The sequence below is a fragment of the Nicotiana sylvestris genome, chromosome 12 (assembly GCF_000393655.2).
Source record: "Nicotiana sylvestris chromosome 12, ASM39365v2, whole genome shotgun sequence".
Classification (NCBI taxonomy): Eukaryota; Viridiplantae; Streptophyta; class Magnoliopsida; order Solanales; family Solanaceae; genus Nicotiana; species Nicotiana sylvestris.
Genome location: NC_091068.1, coordinates 108,208,709 through 108,231,564, shown reverse-complemented (window position 1 = coordinate 108,231,564; position 22,856 = coordinate 108,208,709). Strand labels below are relative to the sequence as shown.

Below are 22,856 nucleotides of genomic sequence, written 5' to 3'. Positions count from 1 at the left end.
ACCATTGGGATTGCGACTTGGTCCGTCCCGAGAGATGTTTTTACCGTGTTTTCTACTTGAACTAAATTGAGAATCATCCTTACTTAGATTTGATTGTTACATTTGGGCTTCTTGCCAATTATTTGAATCCTTCAGGGATTGATATCACTGTTTTCGCATATTTTGCATATCATTTGATCTCAGTCCAAGGTTTTAAATACTGTTTTGCAAACTCAGCCATCTTTCTAAGATTTGAAAACTTAAATGATATTTCTAAATGATATTTCGGGCTGAGAACTACTGTTTTACAAATGACCAAGGGGCTTATGATGATTTCTAGACTGAGCATGGATCGGGCTGCGCGCCGCAATAGTGTTATATTGATATTGAGGTCGAGAGCCTGGTTGATTACATTGATATTGAGGCCGAGAGCCTGGGTGATTATACTGATATTGATATGAGGCCGAGGGCCTAGATTTGATGCCACGAGATGGCTTGATATTGCGCTTGGAATGTAGGAGCCCCTCCGGAGTCTGTACACACCCCCCAGTGAGCGCCGTCGACGATAAATAAAATGGATGGCTCGGGTTGCACGCCGCAGTGGGTACTAGAGAGTACCATTATATGCATTGCATTGCACTCATGCATAGAGTGTACCATCATGTGCATTGCATTGCACTCATGCATTTATTCCTTATCTGCATTATCTTCCATAACAATTATGTGCTCTTATTTCATTGACTGGTTGCTTCATACTGTTCTGAGCCTGAGGGACTGATACTGTTTTGAGATACTGAGCCCGAGGGGCAGATTTTTACTTATTATTTTGATACTGAGCCCGAGGGGCAGATTTCTAATTATTATTTTGATACTGAGCCCGAGGGGCAGATTTCTACTTGTTATTTTAATACTGAGCCCGAGGGGCAGATTTCTACTTGTTATTTTAATACTGAGCCCGAGGGGCAGATTTCTACTTGTTGTGTTGATATTGAGCCCGAGGGGCAGATTTCTACTTGTCATTTTACTGCTAAATTACCTGTTTTACTGGTTTAAAAGAAATTTCACATGATATTTCACTGAATTGTTATTTTAAATGATTTCACTGCTTCTGTATAGAATGTTGTGTGCCTTAACGTGTTTTCTTACCTTCAATCATTATTTATATTTATTACTCACTGAGTTGGAGTACTCACTTTACTCCCTGCACCTCGCGTGCAGTTGCAGGTATTTATTCACCCGGTAGCTGGTATTGCCTGCGTGAAGGCAACATTGTAGAGGTTTTAGCGAGGTGACTGCCAGCGTTCGCGGCACCACTGTCTCTCTATGTTATTCATTATTCTTGTTCAGTGTATTTCTAGACCGTAATGTGGAAATTTCATTCTTATAGATGCTCGTGACTTGTGACACCCCGGTTAGGGCTGAGTTGGGTTGGATTCTGTATTTTATCTATACTTTCCGCTATTGGATATTATTAAACCATGTTTATACTATAATTGTGTTAATTAATTGTCTTAAAAGGATGAATTGGGCTGAATAGCTGGCCTTGTCTTCATGAGAGGCGCCATCACGACCAGGTTCGGGAATTGGGTCGTGACAAGTTGGTATCAGAGCCTAGGTTATATATAGGTCTCACGAGTCATGAGCAGGTTTAGTAGAGTCTTGCGGATCGGTACGGAGACGTCTGTACTTATCTTCGAGAGGCTGCAGAACCTTTAGGAAAATTTTCACACTCTTGAATTCTTATCATGCGTCATTGATTCAACTTGAAATGTAACTCTTGAAATTCCTTCCACGTGTTCGTATGCGCACATGAGCGCTTGGTATCAGCTGTGCATTGCCGACTTGTGATTCTACGAACGAGATTCGAGATGTGTATTTGGTGTTTCGGTAATGGGCCAGTCTAGAAGACTTGAGGCTGGGTTTCGACTGCAGCTTAGGCTCGGTAGCTTCAGTGGTGTGAATTTGTACATTTGGACTTATGTGTCCGGTAGTGTCCTTATGAGTTAAAATTTGTGGCTCAACAAGCGGTGGGATGAATAAATGATGATTATGATGCGACTCGGGAATGCGTTTGGAAGGTTTGAACGTGAAGAGAAGAGTTTCTCGAGAGGTTAAAAAAAATAATTCATGTCTTGTTGATGAGTCAAACTCAGAAAGATTAAGTGATGGCGTAGGAGTTGTAGCTGTGAAAGGTTATAGAGAGACGTCAATTTGAAGATAAGCATGTGGGTTATCACCTGCAGGGTAAACTATGTATGTGCGATCACTATAATATTGTGTGGAGAATTTTATTTACTACCAGTACGGTAGATGCATTGAGATTTGAATTTGAATTAGTCAAGAGAGTTCACCTGACCGTCACGAGAATGAAGGCGAGCTTAGTAGACGAATTGAGATACCATATAAATTGTGTTGCATGAATTGGGAAGAATTTGATTGAATCCCACTATAGTATTATGGCAGTAATAGAGTGTGGGCCATTGTAAGTTATCAAGTGTTTTGATTTAAGGCTTATAGCCAAGTGGGAGAGTCTGTTATCGATGAATTAATTACATGGTTATGCGTTATGTTGGTTTCGGTTTGAGGCATACTTGTGAATTGATTGTGATTCGAGGAGATTGGGGTCGAAGATGACTCGAGCGAGAAAATTCTGGATACGAGGTATGTTATACTTTATGAAGATATGAAAATCATGGAATGATTAAGTTGTTATTTTGAAGAATGTAATGCCATGAAGTATGAACTTGATTGATAATGTTAAGACATGGTTACTTCTTTAGGTGTTTTGTGTTAATGTGGCAAGTGTATTTTGTCCATTTGGGCGGTACAATTTAAATTGAGCAGAGTAGATGACTCTTGAGAGAGTTCTAATGGATTCAAAAATGTATATGTGGCAATTGAAAATTGTTCGGATTTGTATACCGCTATAATCAATTATTTACATTGAGATGATATCGAAACTTGCAGTACTTCTATATGACTACGAATTCTGTATTCTAGTACAAGGGAGGTAAAAGAGTGATTTTTTTAATTCATAAGGTACTTTTAGAGTGGCCGTTTTGGGTTGTGATACTTAAGGGGTGCTTAAGAAGAATATCATGGCTTATGGGCCTTATGGCCATGTGATTTTATGCTGGGATATCTGGTAGTGAGCTTTGGGTAACATTACTGGTGTACGTCAAGTAAGAGTGTCGACCTAAGGGTAAATCGGAGAGAAAACAAAGTGATATAGCTTGGTAGTAAGCAGGATCCAAACGATAATGGATATGATCAGTTCTTGGTTTACCTATTATGAGATGATTCTCTACATAGGTTTTGGGTGACAACATTCATGGGTTTGGCAGCCTACGTGGCTTGGTCGAGTTAGAGGAATCCATATTTGGTATGTTGATTATGTGCAAATAAATTTTAAGGTGTTCTTAATGGTTTCTACCATGGTTTGAGCCGGACATTTTCTACCGGTGTGAGGCATATGTTGTGTATTATGACTTGCCCTGGGGTGGGAGCCATTGGAAGGTTTCTAACTAACCGGCAGGTAATTTGCTGGTAACTCGGAATTGATAATGAGATTCTTGTGCTTGTCATATGATGGCGTGGTAGACATGGTGTATTGTGTGAGATTAAGAGTTTCATGAAAAGGGTGGTAGTTCATTCTTGAATGGAGTATCACAAATTTTGGACATCATGGCCCATTTCAGATATTTAGGTGAATGTTATCAACTGCCCGGTAATCCCTGAGAATGATGTGCATCTCAGAAAGTGTATTGTGTTTTTACTTACGGATGCTCATTAGTATTGCGGTACTCACCTGGTTGATAGACTGTTGATATTCGAATTATTATTATGGGATACAAAAGAATTATGGAAGTATTCCTAGTTGTATGATCGTGCATGAGGAATGTTTTAGTCATTCGAGTGCTGGAATTGTGATCAGATACGGTGATTTCTGCGATCTATGAATTTGGAGACTGGGAGTTCCCAGAAGTATAATAACCGGGATTCGCGGCATGTTTGATGTGAGAATTTTATTTGAACTCAGTGGAGGTACTAGCTGCACTAATTGATTGTGATAACTGTGTGTTGTGAGTGTGCATATATGTGAGGTTCGAATCCATGTGCGAGCACCGGGGCAACTATTCATGATCATGAAAATGTTTGGGCTATAACAAGCTTAGAATTTACTATTAAGCTTTAAGCTACAATGTTTCTCATTTGTAACATTGTGTGAGCTATTTTGGGTATGTTTGAGGCTGCGAAGGGGTTAAAATCCCTGAACGAACTTGATAAATGCCTCAGTGATGAAAAAAATTCGATTTGAGCTATGATAACATACTTGGTACATGCTTACACTTTAGCATGTCACTTATACCAGTCCAGGAACATGAAAGTCTTATCTTACTCAGCATGAAAATGTATACCTATTTGAATGCTCCCATATAAAATGTTTGAACTGGAGGTCTGAGACTATACCGGGCAGATTATATTATTGGCACGTGAGTTGTCCGTGCGTATTTTATTGTTGGTACGTGAGTTGTCCGTGCATATATATGTATTGATGTGATTGGCACGTGAGTTGTCCGTGCATATATATGTATTGATATGATTGGCACGTGAGTTATCCGTGCGGGTGCTATTGTTAGTACGTGAGTTATGTGGAAATTACGATTCCCCGTTCAATAATAGATTAATGGTTTTCTTCCTATTCATGCTATGATATTTCCAGATCAGGGCAATCTGAGAAAATTGGGCGCATGCACATATAGATGGCCTTCTCACAGAATTTGATGAGTTGGATTTAAATAATGTTCTAAGCCGAAAAGGCAGGATTACATCGGAATAGCGGGAATAGTTGTGTTTGGTGATATAAGGTCATTGAACATAGAATGAGTACTATGGGATGTGATTATGGTAGATTTGGGAATCAGGAGTGTACGAAGATTTTGGAATGAGACTTATGGAAAATGGAGTTTTATACTAGTATTGGTTGGTTTTGAGCAGTTATTGTGATCGAAAATGGTGTTGTGAGTATGCGAGTTGCGTAGTATATTGTGTAATTATATTTGGGATTATGGTTAAAGCTTAATATAACTTGCTCTAATTCATACAGTGTGTTGACGTAAAATTCAGGTCTTGAAAGGAAATTTCTGGATGTTAGAAGTTTGATTTCAAGGTTTATGGGCTAAGGCCAAATTAGTAATTTTTAGTTATGTGTTGTCGTCAGGCCTATATGGTATAGGATGACGTGGGACTACCCTCGGGTATGCATGTGTGATAGGTGAATTAGGGATTTGAAGGTTCAAACATATCAAAGGAGAAGCATTACCCAGTGATCAAATATATGGGACATGAAATTTTATCATCATTTTTGTACCAGAACATCTTAGAGTAATTGTTGAAGGTCGGCAAAGGTTTAGTTCAGATGTTTGGCATGGAGATTTAGAGTTGAAGAAAGTGAACGGGTTATTCTCAATATTTTCTCCATAAGGATGTTATGTGAATTTCTAATACGGGTAAAGTATGTATAGTTACATCGGGCCTTATGAAATCCCGAAGGGAATATGCCAAGCTATGAGCATGATGTCTCCCTATTATTTTTCTCCATGTGTTTTGTGTTTTCATGTATCTATGTCTAAGAAGGTAGTTGAAAATCCTTTATGTATCATTCTGGCGGGAAACTACTAAAGGTAAAGTTAAGGGGTAATTGGCTTATGAGGGAAATCTATTTGTCATACTAGTTAGATAAGTCTGGGAGTTGAGATCGCTTTTGTAAATGTATTATGACGAAATCTATTAGTCGAGGAGCCCACCTTGGAGGTCGAAAATGTTAAGGAAAGAAAATGTTCTTACTTGGTTGAATAGCCTAATAATGGTGGATCGAAAGGTATTTTCTATGTGTTACGATTCAAATAGGTGCAACTCATGTCCATGTATCAATTTTGATAATATAATGCATGTAATATTGAGATTAATGTTGTTGATATACATTGTGATGCTTTGTCGAGTTGTGGATGTGTTGTTAGGATAGTTTTGGTGATTCTCTGACAGGTGGATAGGTCCAATTACAAAGGAGACTCTGCCGAAATTTTTGAAAAATTTGGGACTTAGTAAAAATTTGGGAGCGGACTCTAATTCTCATTCGAGTACGAATGATCCTAAGTGGGGGAGAATGTAACACCCCGAAATTTTTCTGAAGTACTTAAGCGCTATTAAGTAAGTTGACGGTCGCTAATTATATTACTTTGTCTGCGAACGAGGAATATTAATATAATGGATATCAATTAGATATGATAATAAGTGTACGAGACATATTATAGGTGATTTGGGGTCTAAGAAGAGGCTTAAGTCCAAGCCAAGTTGAAAATTTTCATTATAGATGAAAGTTGCAAATTAGTATGCCCAAGACCTCACTTTGAACGATCATATCTGCAGTTCTATAAGGAGTTGTGTGATGCATAGCCTATCAAATTAAAGCCCTTTGAGTCTAGTTTCCCACGCAACAAACCGTTAGTCATTTGGAGGTTTATACAGAACGATATGACCATTTTACTTGGCAGGCGTCTCTAGCGCGAACATTAGCGCGAAGTCGCGCATTATGCTGAGTATTCTGCCTTCCGCGGGCGAACAGGCACGCGAGCTCGCGCGCCTGGAATGTTTTAAATATCCTAAAGACCGGAAATAAGAGAATTTGAGTCATTTCTCAAGCTTAGGGCTTCCCACTTCTCAATCACTAGTTACAACATGATTTTGATTGGGTTTCATAGGATTTCTTCAAAATCTCAAGAACACCCCAAAAGTTGTCTTTCAAGATTTGGTCTACAAGAGGTAATCCTACACCTTAGACTTACATATATGGAGTTATTATGGAATTATGAGTATGAATCAAGTATTACAACTTATGGTATGGTTATTGGAAGATATAAATTCCCAATTTAAATACATGACCATAGTAGGGATTTAAAGGTGATTATTTGATAGGATTTGTTGGTTGGGTGTGAATGGATGGTCATACATATGTTGTTGGAAGTTATAAATTGGTTGGGAATGATGGTGGAATGAATTTTTGGTTAATGGTGATGATTGGATGAACCAATACTATAGTTATGAGATGTAAATATCTATGCCTACAAGGTGTTTGATAATATGCCTAAATGACATAAGTTATGGAATTCGTTACTAATATTGGTCTCATTTAATATTGTATTGTAGATTAAAGTTGCTTAAGTGTATTGGATCATGGTAGTATTATTAAGGGGCGAATTTGAGGTATGCATGGCTAACTTTAACTCTTGAAGAATCCCCTTGTTATGACGAGCATACGGTATGTGTACCTTGTATGAAAATGTGTAAATTCATATGGGATTAATTCCTACGACTTGCATTAAGTATATTGAATTATTATGACTAGATTGGAAGCTTCGGATGAATTCGAGAGAGCAAGCGTGTTGCAGAGTAGCTTTCCGGGCTAGTTCGAGGTGAGTAATTGATGTAAATGATGTCTTGAGGGTTTGAAACCCCGGAATTTCACATCATAACGCTATATTGAGGTGACTTGCACGCCGGATAACGGGCGTGGGGTAGAGCACCATTGGGATTGCGACTTGGTCCGTCCCTAGAGATGTTTTTACCGTATTTTCTACTTGAACTAAATTGAGAATCATCCTTACTTAGATTTGATTGTTACATTTGGGCTTCTTGCCAATTATTTGAATCCTTCAGGGATTGATATCACTGTTTTCGCATATTTTTGCATATCATTTGATCTCAGTCCAAGGTTTTAAATACTGTTTTGCAAACTCAGCCATCTTTCTAAGATTTGAAAACTTAAATGGTATTTTTAAATGATATTTTGGGCTGAGAACTACTGTTTTACAAATGACCAAGGGGCTTATGATGATTTCTACACTGAGCATGGATCGGGTTGCGCGCCGCAGCAGTGTTATATTGATATTGAGGCCGAGAGCCTGGTTAATTACATTGATATTGAGGCCGAGAGCCTAGGTGATTATACTGATATTGATATGAGGCCGAGGGCCTAGATTTGATGCCACAAGATGGCTTGATATTGCGCTTGGGCTGTAGGAGCCCCTCCGGAGTCTGTACACACCCCCAGTGAGTGCCGTCGACGATAAATAAAATGGATGGCTCGGGCTGCATGCCGCAGTGGGTACTAGAGAGTACCATCATATGCATTGCATTGCACTCAAGCATAGAGTGTACCATCATGTGCATTGCATTGAACTCATGCATTTATTCTTTGTCTGCATTATCTGCCATAACAATTATGTGCTCTTATTTCATTGACTGGGCATCATACTGTTCTGAGCCTGAGGGGCTGATACTGTTCTGAGATACTGAGCCCGAGGGGCAGATTTTTACTTATTATTTTGATACTGAGCCCGAGGGCAGATTTCTAATTATTATTTTGATACTGAGCCCGAGGGGCAGATTTCTACTTGTTATTTTAATACTGAGCCCGAGGGGCAGATTTCTACTTGTTATTTTAATACTGAGCCTGAGGGGAAGATTTCTACTTGTTATTTTAATACTGAGCCCGAGGGGCAGATTTCTACTTGTTATTTTAATACTGAGCCCGAGGGGCAGATTTCTACTTGTTGTGTTGATATTGAGCCCGAGGGGCAGATTTCTACTTGTCATTTTACTGCTAAATTACCTGTTTTACTGGTTTAAAAGAAATTTCACATGATATTTCACTGAATTGTTATTTTAAATGATTTCACTGCTTCTATATAGAATGTTGTGTGCCTTAACGTGTTTTTTTACCTTCAGTCATTATTTATATTTATTACTCACTGAGTTGGAGTACTCATTTTACTCCCTGCACCTCGCATGCAGTTGCAGGTATTTATTCACTCGGTAGCTGGTATTGGTTGCGTGAAGGCAGCATTGTAGAGGTTTTAGCGAGGTGACTGCCAGCGTTCGCAGCACCACTGTCTCTCTATGTTATTCATTATTCTTGTTCAGTGTATTTCTAGACCGTAATGTGGAAATTTCATTCTTATAGATGCTCGTGACTTGTAACACCCCGGTTAGGGCTGAGTTGGGTTGGATTTCCGTATTTTATCTATACTTTCTGCTATTGGATATTATTAAACCATGTTTATACTATAATTATGTTAATTAATTGTCTTAAAAGGATGAATTGGGCTGAATGACTGGCCTTGTCTTCATGAGAGGCGCCATCACGACCAGGTTCGGGAATTGGGTCGTGACAGAAATATCATAATTTTATAAGACAATTCATAGTTCATCAATGAAGGAGATATCAGACAAGAAAAGTTCAAGTACTGAATTATCCAGAGAAAGTTTGTGTAAATGTGATCTACCATGACAAAGGATAACTGACTCACAACCGGCTACAACAAACTATAACCGATCCATAACCAAAGAAGCTCATAGCCAAGCATAACAAGGCCACAACCAGCCATGACAAGTTCATATCCAGAAGATAACTGAAAACCTTGTCATGGCTTGCCTATAAAGAGGCATCGTTCGTGAAGGAGCGAAGAAAAAATGGTAGAAGTGTAATATTGAGCAGAAAGTTTTTTTCTTTCTCTTTGTTCTTTAGTTTTGCTTCTGTTTCTTCTTTTAGCCATTACACTGGCTTAATTTCTAGTTCCGAATAAATTGTAGTATTGAAAATTACTCTAGTTCCTGTTTTTAATTAAATAGGGGGAATTATTCTCTTGAATATTTTTTCTATTTTCTTATTTAATGGGCAGATTATTTCCGTTGTCGGTATTGGATCCAATATGAAGTAACTTATCTTGTGTTGGGAAAATAACGGATCTTAATATTTTTATATAATAGTAGATATTATTCCTCAATTTCACATGCTTGAGCTGAAGCTTTTTATTTAAATTTTATCTGCTTTATAGTTGAGTGTTATTTAATTTTGTTAACATCTATCTATTTCGTACTATATATTAACTTCTCACTAATTCTGTAATCGAAAGAGGCAGAAGAAGTAATAGTTAATTTTGGTATTGATAGATGTTAACTTGTATTTAGTGACATCTAGCTCTTATATGTTAAAATGGATTCTACACTTATTTGTAATCGAAAGAGGCGAATGTTGTAGTAATCAGTTATAACAAGTAGGGTAACCGAAAGGCACTTACTAAAAAGAGCATGTTTTAGTTCAAGTATATATTTCTGGTTCTTTAATATTACCATTTTAACTATTAATATGTATAACCGAGAGGAGTACATTTAATTGTTCAACTATAGTAATAATATATAAATGTAATCGTGAGAGGCATTTATACATTTTTGAGAAATAGAAGTTAAAGGATAAATGTATCTACTATATAATAAAAATATTAAGCGAAGCCAGGATCCCAACACCTTTTTATTATATTTGTGAAAAAAAAATACTTTCTATTGATTTATTCGTGCATTTTTAGTTAGTTAATTCACAACTCAACTCTTTCTGATTTTCTCAAATAGTAATTAAAACAAGAAACGTCTGTAGAATAGATAAACTAATCGATGTGGGTTCGACATCTTTCTATACTACTATTTGATAGAGTACGAGTTTAAATCATATACACCAGACACTCGTCAAATTTTTGGCGCCGTTGTCGGGGATTGGCTAAAGTCTACTACAGATTAATTGTTTTACTACTAATTTGAGATTTTTTTATTGTCTAATTATTTTAACTTTTCTACAGAAATTTCAGAAAGTGTATGACTCGTTCCTCTTCTACAGAACTAGTCAAATACGCTCCTGAAATTGAAAAATCCTTGCGGTTGTTGCGAAAAGAACAAACCTCACGATCTCAAATTTTCACATCAGAGGAAATGGAGAACGAAGAACTCAATAATCAACTTCCACCACATCAAGTAGAAGAACAGTTTGATGAGGTGGCACCACGACGTGATAGAATACTAAGAGATTATGCAAAACCAGATCATTTTGAAGGAGAATCAAGTGTAAGGAGACCACCAATTGCAACAAACAACTTTGAAATCTGCACAGGCTTGATTCAAACCATTCAACAATCATGTCAGTTTACTGGTGATGCAAGTGAATATCCTCACACCCATTTAATTGATTTTCTTGAATTAGTTGAAACTTGCAGGTATAATGGAGTCACAACAGATGCTATCAGGTTGCAGCTTTTTCCTTTTTCATTAAAAGGTGAAGCCAAAACGTTGCAAAGTCTACCAAGAGGTTCCATTACAACATGGGACCAAATGACCCAAAAAATTTCTTAATAAATATTTTTCACATGCAAAAAAAATTAAAATGAAGCAAGAAATCAATAATTTTATGCAGACAGATACCGAATCTGTATACCATGCATGGGAAAGATTAGCAGCAATGTTAAGAAAATGCCACATCATTGTATCCAAGACCCTGACATTTTATACATTTTTCATCACGGTCTTAAGCCCTCTGCTAGAAAGGTAATTGATGCTGCATCAGGAGGATCAATAATGGGAAAACCACTGCAGAAGCAATACAACTACTTAATGAAATTTCGGAAAATGTTGTTTAATGGCCCTTGGAAAGAATGATTATCAAGAAAATAGCAGGAGTAAATCAAATTGAAGCTTTGAATTCATTAGCACAACAAATTGCGACCTTAACACAAAAAGTCGAAGCTTTTCAGGTAAGTGCTCAATCATCATCCCAACTTGAGAATTGTGATGTTTTAAACGTAATCATCCGAATCATGAATGTCAAACTTTAACGTAAAATGAGGAGCAGGTAAATGTGATTGGTTATAGAAATAATTACTCATTTGATAGTCCCATGGCATAAAAACATCCAGGATTTCAGTGGAGTAATCCTAATGGTGTTGAGAATCCTCAAAGATTTTTTAATCAAAAGCAGCAGGTACAGGGACCACCTGGCTTTCAAAATCAAAACAGAGGGCAACAAGATTTCCAAAAATATCAACAACCACCCCAAAGAGCTCATCAGCAAAGCCTCGAAGACATGATGTACAATTTCATTAAGGCTACTGATGAGAAGGTTGAAAGTCAAAGTTCAGCCATCAAGAATTTAGAAAATCAGATGAGCCAATTAGCAACCCTCATGTCTGAACAAATAAAAGGTGCTCTACCAAGCAATACCGAGAAAAATTCAAAGGAACACCTCAAAGATATCTCTCTACGGTCAGGTAAAACTCTTGATGATCCATATGCAGATAGACAAGGAAAATCACAAGAAGTGGAACAGATAAATAAAGGTGAGAATAAAAGAGACTCTGAACTTCTAAAAGAATAAAAAGATAAAGGAAAAAAGGTACAAGAAAATGAATTGACGACAAATCCTCACTCTGTACCCCTCCCTTTTCCCCAGAAAATGAAAAGAGAAAATCTTGACAAACAGTTTTCAAAGTTTCTGGATATTTTAAAGCAACTTTACATTAACATACCTTTTACAGAAGCTTTAACACAAATGCCTTCATATGCTAAATTTCTCAAAGAAATTATGTCAAGTAAAAGAAAATTGGAAGAAGTTTCAGTGGTTAAGCATACTGAAAAATATAGTGCTATACTTCAAAATAAGCTTCCACAGAAACTTGGTAATCCAGGAAGTTTTATAATTCCTTGTACCGTGGGAGGTGCTCACTTTGAAAAGGCATTATGTGATTCGGGTGCTTCAATAAATCTAATGCCTTTCTCAATTTTCAGGAAATTAGAAATTGGTGAAATGAAAGATACTTGTGTGTCTCTTCAGTTAGCTGATCAAAGTACTAAAAGGCCCAAAGAAATAATTGAAAATGTCCTCGTTAGAGTAGATAAATTTGTATTCCCAGTAGATTTTATAGTACTTGAAATGGAAGAAAATACTGAGGTACCATTAATTTTAGGTAGACTATTTCTCGCAACAGGAAGAGCGATCATTGATGTTCATCAAGGACAATTAATATTGGAAGTTGATGAGGAGAGAGTAATTTTTGATATGCAGAAAATGATAAAATTTCCTGGGAATGAGTTATCATCATCCTGTTTCAAATTGACTTACTAGATGACCTTGTAGATGAATTCAAGGATAATCAATTAATTATTGATTCATTGGAAAGATGTTTGGTCAGGTCAGGGACCAGAAGTGATGAAAATCCCACAATCAGAGAAGAAGCTGAAACACTGGAAAAAGAATCAGAAAATGAGAAAGTCTCACAAGAAGAAGTTCAATCAAAAATTGAACTCAAAAATCTTCCTTCTCATTTAAAATATGTTTTTCTTGAACCTGAATGATTTCCAGTAATCATTTCATCTTCTTTGACTCCAGAACAGGAATACAAACTGATAGAAGTCTTGAGGAAACATAAAAGAGCCTTAGGGTGGACTATAGCTGACATCAAAGGAATCAATCCAGCTATTTGTATGCATAGAATCCTCATGGAAGAAAATTACAAATCTATAGTCCAACCCCAAAGGAGACTGAATCCAGCAATGTAAGAAGTTGTCAAGAAAGAAGTAGTGAAACTTCTAGCGGCAGGTATCATTTATCCAATATTTGATAGCCCTTAGGTAAGTCCTGTACAGTTAGTACCAAAGAAAGGAGGTATGACCGTAATAAAAAATGAAAATAATGAACTCATACCTACTAGAACAGTCACAGGATGGAGAGTCTGTATAGATTACAGACGACTTAATGATGCCACGAGGAAAGATCATTTTCCTTTGCATTTTATTGACCAAATGCTTGAAAGAATTGCAGGCCATAGATTTTTTGTTTTCTTGACGGATATTCTGGGTATAATCAGATACCAATTGCTCCAGAAGATTAGGAGAAAACCACATTCACATGCCCCCAAGGTACGTATGCTTACAGAAGAATGCCATTTGGACTATGTAACGCTCCTGCTACATTTCAGCGTTGCATGTCGGCAATTTTCTCATATATGACTGAAAAGTTTCTTGAAATTTTCATGGATGATTTCACACTTTTTGGTAAGACATTTGAAGATTGTCTCTATCATTTAACTTTGGTGCTTAAAAGATGTGAAGAGACAAATCTAGTTCTTAACTAGGAAAAGTGTCACTTTATGGTAACAGAGGGAATTGTTGTAGGACATAAAATCACTGCTAAAGGAATAGAAGTTGATAAGGCTAAAATTGATCTTATAGCAGGATTACCCCCTCTCACCACTGTTAAAAGTATTAGAAGTTTCTTAGGGCATGCAGGTTTTTATAGAAGGTTTATAAAAGACTTTTCAAAAATTTCAAAACCTCTTACTAACCTACTGATGAAAGATGTGAAATTTGAATTTTTAGATGATTGCAGAAAAGCATTTGAGTTTCTCAAAGAATAATTGACTAATGCTCCAATTGTTGTCTCTCCTGATTGGGGCCAGCCATTTGAAATAATATGTGATGCAAGTGATATAGCAGTAGGAGCGATATTGGGGCAAAAGAAAAATAAGATCTTTAGACCCATATAATATGCCAGCAGAACCCTCAATGAATCTTAAATAAATTATGCAACAACTGAGAAGGAGTTATTGGCAGTAGTATTTGCGTTTGACAAATTCCGTTCTCATTTGATAGGAACGAAGGTTACAGTGTTCACCGATCATGCAACCTTAAAGTATCTATTAGCAAAGAAAGACGCTAGACCTAGATTGCTAAGATGGATACTCCTTTTGCAAGAATTTGATCTCGAAATAAAAGATAGGAAAGGTTCAGAAAATCAGGTAGCGGATCTTTTGTCACGTTTAGAGAATCCTCCTACTGAAATACTAGATATCCAAGAGGAATTCCTGATGAGCATATCTTTTCTGTCGCAACGGTTGTAAATATACCTCCTTGGTTTGCTGATATTGCCAATTATTTAGCGGGAGGGTGGATTCCAAAAGATTTTTCTTACGATCAAAGAAAAAAGCTTTAAAAAGAGGCAAGACATTATTACTGGGAAGATCCTTATTTGTTTAAATTTTGGCAGATGACATAATCAGGAGATGTGTACCTGAAACAGAAATGAACAATATTTTAAGCCATTGCCATGATGGAGTTGTAGGAGGACACTACGGAGAAAGAAAGATAGTAGCTAAAGTACTTGAAGTTGGATTTTATTGGCCTACTTTATTCAAAGATGCAAGAAATTATGTTGCCACTTGCGACAAATGCCAGAGAAGCGGTAACATTTCAAAAAGGGATGAGATGCCTCTTAACTCTATCCTTGTTTGTGAAATATTTGATGTTTGGGGCATTGATTTTATGGATCCTTTTCCTCCTTCAAACGGCTGTGAATATATTTTAGTTGTTGTTGACTATGTTTCAAAATGGGTAGAAGCAATTGCTACTAGAAAAAATGATGCTCATATTGTTTGTACTTTTCTCAAGAAAAATATTTTTTCTAGATTTGGAACTCCACGAGTTATCATAAATGATCAAAGAACTCATTTTATAAATAGACAATTTGCTAGTTTGTTGTCAAGATATGGAGTTACTCATAAAACAGGAACTTCATATCATGCTCAAACAAGCGGACAAGTAGAAGTATTCAACAGAGAATTAAAAAGAATTTTTAGAAAAAACTGTTGGTTCTTCTCGAAAAGATTAGTCTTTAAAATTGGATGATGCATTATGGGCATACGGAACTGCTTATAAAACTCCCATAGGCACATCTCCTTATAAACTAGTTTTTGGAAAAGCTTGTCATTTACCTGTAGAGTTAGAACATAAAGCATATTGGACTATAAAATTGCTGAATCTAAACTTACCAGATGCAGGTAAAAATCATCTATTGCAGCTTGATGAGTTAGAAGAATTCAGACTTACAACATACGAAAATGCTAAATTGTACAAGGAAAAGATAAAAAAGTGGCATGACAAGCTCATATGCCATAAAGATTTTAAAGTGGGAGATCATGTCTGTTGTACAATAGCCGATTGAGATTATTCCTAGGAAAGTTTAAGTCACGCTGGACAGGACCATATATCGTAATAGGAGTGACCCCCTATGGTGCCATTGAAGTACAACATGCAGATGGGGGAGACAAATTCAAAGTAAACGGTCATCGTTTGAAGCCTTATATCAGCAGATTCTTCGACAAACAGGATTCAACAATCCTTTTTGCCTGATTTTTAAAATAAGTCGAGCTGGCGACGTTAAACTCAGAACTATTTTCTTCCCCTCTCTTTAATCTTTAAAGTAAGTATTAGTAATATTTCCTTTATAGTAAATATATATAATAAAATTAGTTTTTTTTGTTATATAAAAAAGTAAATAATAATAATAATAATTGCATGTTTGTATTAATTATATATATATATATATATATATATATATATGTGTGTGTGTGTGTGTGTATGAAGTATATATTAATATATTTTGCCATGATAAAGAAGCACTCTCATGATTGAGACAATGAAAGTTTTCTCCTATCATGAAAAAGAACATTTTCTTTACCATAATCTTGTTTTTATTATATGAGAGAAACCTTGAGAAGCCAAGAAAAAGGAAATGAGGCCAGAATCGAAAAAATCAGGGAAGCTCCTTTATCTCCTTTTAATTTTAATTTATTTGTCATGAGGACATGATATTATTTAAGCTTGGGGGTAGATATGTTTGTTATATGTGTGTTTCTTTTTTAAAAAAAATCGGTTAAATATAAAAAATATATATTTTACAACTGAAAAATGTGTTTTTAGTAAAGTTATAAAATTTTAAAAATAAAAATAAAAAAACTGGAAAAAAAAATTAGTTGCCTTATTCTTAAGGCAACTTATTTCATATACTTCCGTGGACTTTTTTGTTCAGTTCTTTGCCATGGTCGTAATATTTTGAACTGAACATTTTTTTAGGACTTTTAGTTGTTTTAACTTGTTTTGGTAAAATAAGTTGGCTAAACTTAATTTGACTTGAAAAGCATGAGATTTAGAAAATATGAATTTGATTAAGTACCATTCACGCGTTTTATGATCACTTTTCTAAGCTCATACTTACTTATTGGTGATTGAAATCATAGTTTTCGTTAGCCCAAGTGTATTGTGTTGTTAGCTTATTGTTTAGTTCTCTTGCTTATCTGGAAATCTAGAACTTGCCTTAAATGTAGATTGAGACGAAATTCTAGGTAGATCTTTGAGTTAAGAAATGAACGTAGGCCTTTTTTGTTGAGCCATAACCTAAATTGACCTACCTTAATAATTTTTATCCCTAGTTAGCCCAGTTGAGCCTAAATAAATTATCTCTTATTTTGTTGATCACCAAGCTTTAACCCTTAGCCTGTTTGTTGTTATCACTTGTTTTTTGTTCACTCAATTTCCTTTTGGGCACTTTAAGAGGTGATCTGAATGTAAAAATCAAGGCGTGAGGTGTAATTGTGAAAGTAATTGTGAAAATAATTGATGAAAGATAATTGTTTGAGGTTGTTAATCTTTTGAGATGTTGCCATGAAAACTGAAAAAGATAGTTGCTTCTGAAATCCGTTAAAAAAAGAAGAAGAAAAAAAGAAGGGAGAAAATAGCAACAAAGAAATTCGACATCTCCGTAAAAGAAATGTGAAAGGGATGAAAAAAATAGAGGTTATTGTCAGAGCAAAGACAAATGTGCTTAAGCAATGAAATAAAGTGTAGTGCCCATAGGGAATTTAAGTTACTATTATCCATATGCATCATACCTATCCCTAAGCCTACATGACAACCTTGTAAAAGTCCTACATGATCTTGACTCAAAGACTCCTACATTAGTAGAGAACCACATGATAGTCAAGTATATGGCAATTTCCAGTAGCTTGAGGTACTTCTTTGTTGAGAGTGAGTGAATTTTTCTATCTATGCCCTTCTTTGTTCTACATCTATATATTTTGTGATATATGGGCATCTCTCTTCATTTGGTGAGACACACTAGGGATTAGGAAATATTATGATTTTAGTTTTCAATAGGTGAATATGAGTACGATTAAAAGTTGTATGAGCTTGTGAATTGGTCTTAGTTACTTTTTCTTTGGCGAAAGTTCTCATGATTTCGGTTAAATTGTTTAGCTGTTATGTTTAACTATTTTATTTGCTCGAGGACGAGCAAATATTTAAGTGTGGGAGAATTTGATAAAATAAAATTTCATGTATAATTAAGTTGTTATTTAATTTTTAGATACTAATATTTTAGTTTTCTTTGTAGGAAATATCATAATTTTATAAGAAAATTTATAGTTCATCAATGAAGGAGATATCAGACAAGAAAAGTTCAAGTACTGAATTATCCAAAGAAAGATTGTATAAATGTGATCTACCATGACAAAGGATAATCGACTCGCAACCGGCTACAACAAACTATAACCGATCCATAACCAAAGAAGCTCATAACCAAGCATAACAAGGTAACAACCAGCCATGACAAGTTCATAGCCAGAAGATAATTGAAAACCTTGTCATGGCTTGCCTATAAAGAGGCATCGTTCGTGAAGGAGCGAAGAAAAAAATGGTAGAAGCGTAATATTGAGCAGAAAGTTTTTTTTCTTTCTCTTTGTTCTTTAGTTTTGCTTCTGTTTCTTCTTTTAGCTATTACACTGGCTTCATTTCTAGTTCCGAATAAATTATAATATTGGAAATTACTCTAGTTCCTGTTTTTAATTAAATAGGGGGAATTATTCTCTTGAATATTTCTTTCTATTTTCCTATTTAATGGGCAAGATTATTTCCGTTGTCGGTATTGGATCCAATATGGAGTAACTTTTCTTGCGTTAAGAAAATGACGGATCTTAATATTTTTATATAATAGTAGATATTATTCCTCAATTTCACACGCTTGAGCTGAAGCTTTTTATTTAAATTTTATCTGCTTTATAGTTGGGTATTATTTAATTTTGTTAACATCTATCTATTTCGTACTACATATTAACTTCTCACTAATTCTGTAACCGAAAGAGGCAGAAGAAGTAATAGTTAATTTTATTATTGATAGATGTTAACTTGTATTTAGTGACATCTAGCTCTTATATGTTAAAATTGATTCTACACTTATTTGTAATCGAAAGAGGCGAATATTGTAGTAATCAGTTATAACAAGTAGGGTAACCGAAAGGAACTTACTAAAAAGAGCATGTTTTAGTTCAAGTATATATTTCTGGTTCTTTAATATTACAATTTTAACGATTAATTTGTATAACCGAGAGGAGTGCATTTAATTATTCAACTATAGTAATAATATATAAATGTAATCGTGAGAGGCATTTATACATTTCTAAGAAATAGAAGTTGAAGGATAAATGTATCTACTATATAATAAAAATATTAAGTGAAGTCAGGATCCCAACACCTTTTTATTATATTTGTGAAAAACAAAATATTTTCTATTGCTTTATTCGTGTATTTTTAGTTAGTTAATTCACAACTCTTTCTCAAATAGTAATTAAAATAAGAAACATCTGTAGAATAGATAAACCAATCTTTGTGGATTCGACATCTTTCGATACTACTATTTGACGGAGTACGAGTTTAAATCATATACGCCAGACACTCGTCACCATTTTTCTTGTTTTTATCTCTAAACATGAAAAAATATCAGCCAAAATTTAATGCGGATAATTTTTTAAAACTATACGACTACAATAACATACAACTTAAATACATATTTTATACAAAATTTATACAATATGTCTTTTGTATATTTTGTATCTGATTTATACATAGTAAAAATAAATTTCATACAACTTATTTACAATTTTCATATATTATTTCTACCAGTTATATAGAACTACAATATAATACCACTTAAATGCAATTTTTATACAAATTTTATACAATACGTCTTTTGTATATTTTGTATCTAATTCATATATAGTAAAAATAAATTTCATACAACTAATTATATATTATACAATTTATCTACAACTTTCACACATTATTTCTACCCAGTTAAATACAACTACAATAACATACAACTTAAATACAAAATTTATACAATATGTCTTTTGTATATTTTGTATCTGATTTATACATAGTAAAAATAAATTTCATACAACTAATTATATATTATACAACTTATCTATAACTTATCTACAATTTTCATACATTAATTCTACTCAGTTATATACAACTACAATATAATACCACTTAAATACAATTTTTATACAATGTTGTTCAACTTTCAAACAATAGTTAAATGAATAAAAGAAAAATAAATAAACAACAGAATACGATTTTTCTACAATTTCTGCAATATAATGTATGTCATGTCTTCTTCTTCTTCTTCGAGTTTCAATCTGAAATTCAGCCAAAACCAAGTCTAATCTTCACCAAATCCCCTCAAAATTGAGATATAAACTCCAAATCATATTTCCAGTTATTTGCAACAACACTCAATCCTACCAAATAGTGATTTTTGAAAATCCAAATTCAAATTCAAAGTTTCAAATCTTTTTAATGGTTGTCAATGGTGGAATTGCTACTCTCTTTTCCTTTGCTTTATATTACTGAAATTTGGGATTGAGAGACAGAGAGAGACGTAGAGAGAATTCGCAATTCTTTGCAACAACATCCAATCCAAACAAACAATGTCTTTTGAAAACCCAAATTCGAATTCAAAGCTTCAAAGCTCTTTAATGGTTGTCAATGGTGGAGAGGTTAGAGATTTTCGCTGGTTTTAGAAGAGGAAATAGTGGGTGATTGAAGAGGAAATCGTGGGGTGTGGTTTGATACGTGGGTGAGGGGGTGGAATTTGGAGAGAGAAACTTGGGGGGAGTGGGAATATACGGTAGAGTTAAATAAGGAGACTAATTAATACCATTAAAACCCCTAAAATGTACATAAATGGTAATTAGGTATATAAAAGGTAATTATATTAAAAGTTAAGCATGGAGGGTAATATAGTTTACTATATGGCATTGGAATGTAAAAATCGCTTTGAATTTCTCCCGTTAAAAGTCCTAAACCTTAGTCAGAAAATTTGGACCTTAATGTTATATCAAGAACAAAGCCTCTAGCCCAAGCCCAAAAGGATTAAGTAGGCTCCAAAACAATTGTTATATGTGAATGTGAGTATACAGTCGATAAGCTCTAGAAAGAAATGGGTGAAATTCAAAAATAGTCAGATTTATAAGTAGTAATTGAAAAATAACAAAATTTTAAAAGTAATCGAAATTTAGCCACTTTTCATGTAAAGCTAAATCTAAAGGAAAACACTGTTCAAAATCTGAAAAATATTTCAGCATAATATATCAGAGTTCGAATTTTTTACATATGAACTTCCAGCATAATATACTGGTTCGGCATAATATGCTGGAAGTTCATACACAGGTGCTCCAATCTCCAGTATATTATGTTGGAACTTTCCGTGTGTTGGAGTTCCAGCATAATATGCTGGAAGTTCATACATAGGTGTACCAATCTCCAGTGTATTATGTTGGAACTTTCCGTATTGCAGCAAAATAATACTATCCAATGACTTTGCAAACGCTGGCTATTTTTTAATTACCAATCCGAAAATTAGTTAGCCCGTGCTATTTTCACAAAAGAAACGCAGAATAAGCAATACCTAATTCTTTCATCATATGTGGCTTTGAAATTTTAAGCAAAATTCCTACTAAAGGTATAAAATCATGAATAGACAGTGAAATTCCAACTATAAACAAAAAACAAACCCGTGTTTTGATGGTAAGTAGGAATACATATTGGAAAAAAGGAGAGATGTGGTTGATATTTCACTAGTTCGTTGAATTCATAACATCAAGTTTAAAGAAAATTATCAAAAGGAAGTAGCTAATGGATTTTATTAAAGACCATGCACTGATTTAGAATTAGAAAAGAACGACGAGCCTAATTTTTGCAAGTATAATGTTGTTTTGTTTTCACTTAATGATCGGTATACGCATTCTCGTATTCATATTAAGGTTATCACTAATCCGGATCTGCGTAGCGTAAGATTCATTTTAAAAAAACGCTTCCTATCAGAATGTTTTTAATTCCTAAACCTTTAGTGGAGGGATCTTATCCGTCCTAGTAGGGGTGTTAATGGTTCGATTCGGCCGGTTATTTTATAAAATTTATACTATACCAACTTTTTGGTTATTCTATTATATATAACCAAAATTAGACTTTTCGAAACAGTCCCAATCATGTTGGTTTCTCTTCGGTATCGGTACGGTTCGGTTAATTTTCAGTAATTTTTTTAAAATGTCATATAAAAGTCACTAGTCAAAGTAGAATGGAATAACATACGTATTTTTATAAGACTTGACAAAACTCTCTAGATATTTTTATAAGACTTGACAAAACTTTCTAGATATTTTTACAGTTTAAAAGGTGATGAATTAAGAAAACATGAAAGATGGCTAGAGTATAGATTCATCAACTATTCTACTACAGCATAAAAAAAACTAAGTAAATACGAAAGATATTAACCAAGCTGGGACTCAAGAATAAAGTATATAGAAGATTAAATATTCAAAAAGATAAATCTGAATCATACGAAAGGAAACATATTCGATACGTTGTAATTTGCTACTCATAATCGCTACAATACCTTGTGTCTTGCTAGTGAATATGCTAGAAATAATTTAGTTTCAATAGGATTAGCATAATAGGTATGAGAATTAGGATTTTGAGTTTAATTACTTTTGGCTCGTAACCGTTTCATAATTCTAAAGTCCAAGAAAAAATTTAATGCTTTATTTTTTTAAACTTAATATATAAATATATTTTTCATATTATAAATTTATTCGGTACGGTTCGATATTTTTTCGGTTTATTTTCATAAAATAAAAAACTACCCTAATTATCGGTACGGTTATAGATTTATATAACAACCTATGATTTTATTAAAAGAAACTTAAAAATCGGTTTGGTACGGTACGATTCGGTCGATTTAATCGGTTTTTAAATATTCATTGACACCCCTACGTCTTATTACTAACTCTTGGTGGTCACCATTATTACATCTAAGATTACTTCTAAAA

General features: G+C 34.5%; 1 protein-coding gene across 1 annotated transcript; it reads left to right on the top strand.

Moving 5' to 3' along the window:
* Positions 1 to 12,313: 12,313 nt before the first annotated feature.
* LOC138883516 (uncharacterized) lies at positions 12,314 to 14,756 on the top strand. The gene is made up of 7 exons (XM_070164208.1): positions 12,314 to 12,904; positions 13,006 to 13,143; positions 13,252 to 13,412; positions 13,725 to 13,776; positions 13,836 to 13,911; positions 14,017 to 14,145; positions 14,509 to 14,756. Exons 1-7 carry the CDS (start codon positions 12,314 to 12,316, stop codon positions 14,754 to 14,756), a joined length of 1,395 nt encoding a protein of 464 aa, XP_070020309.1.
* Positions 14,757 to 22,856: the final 8,100 nt, after the last annotated feature.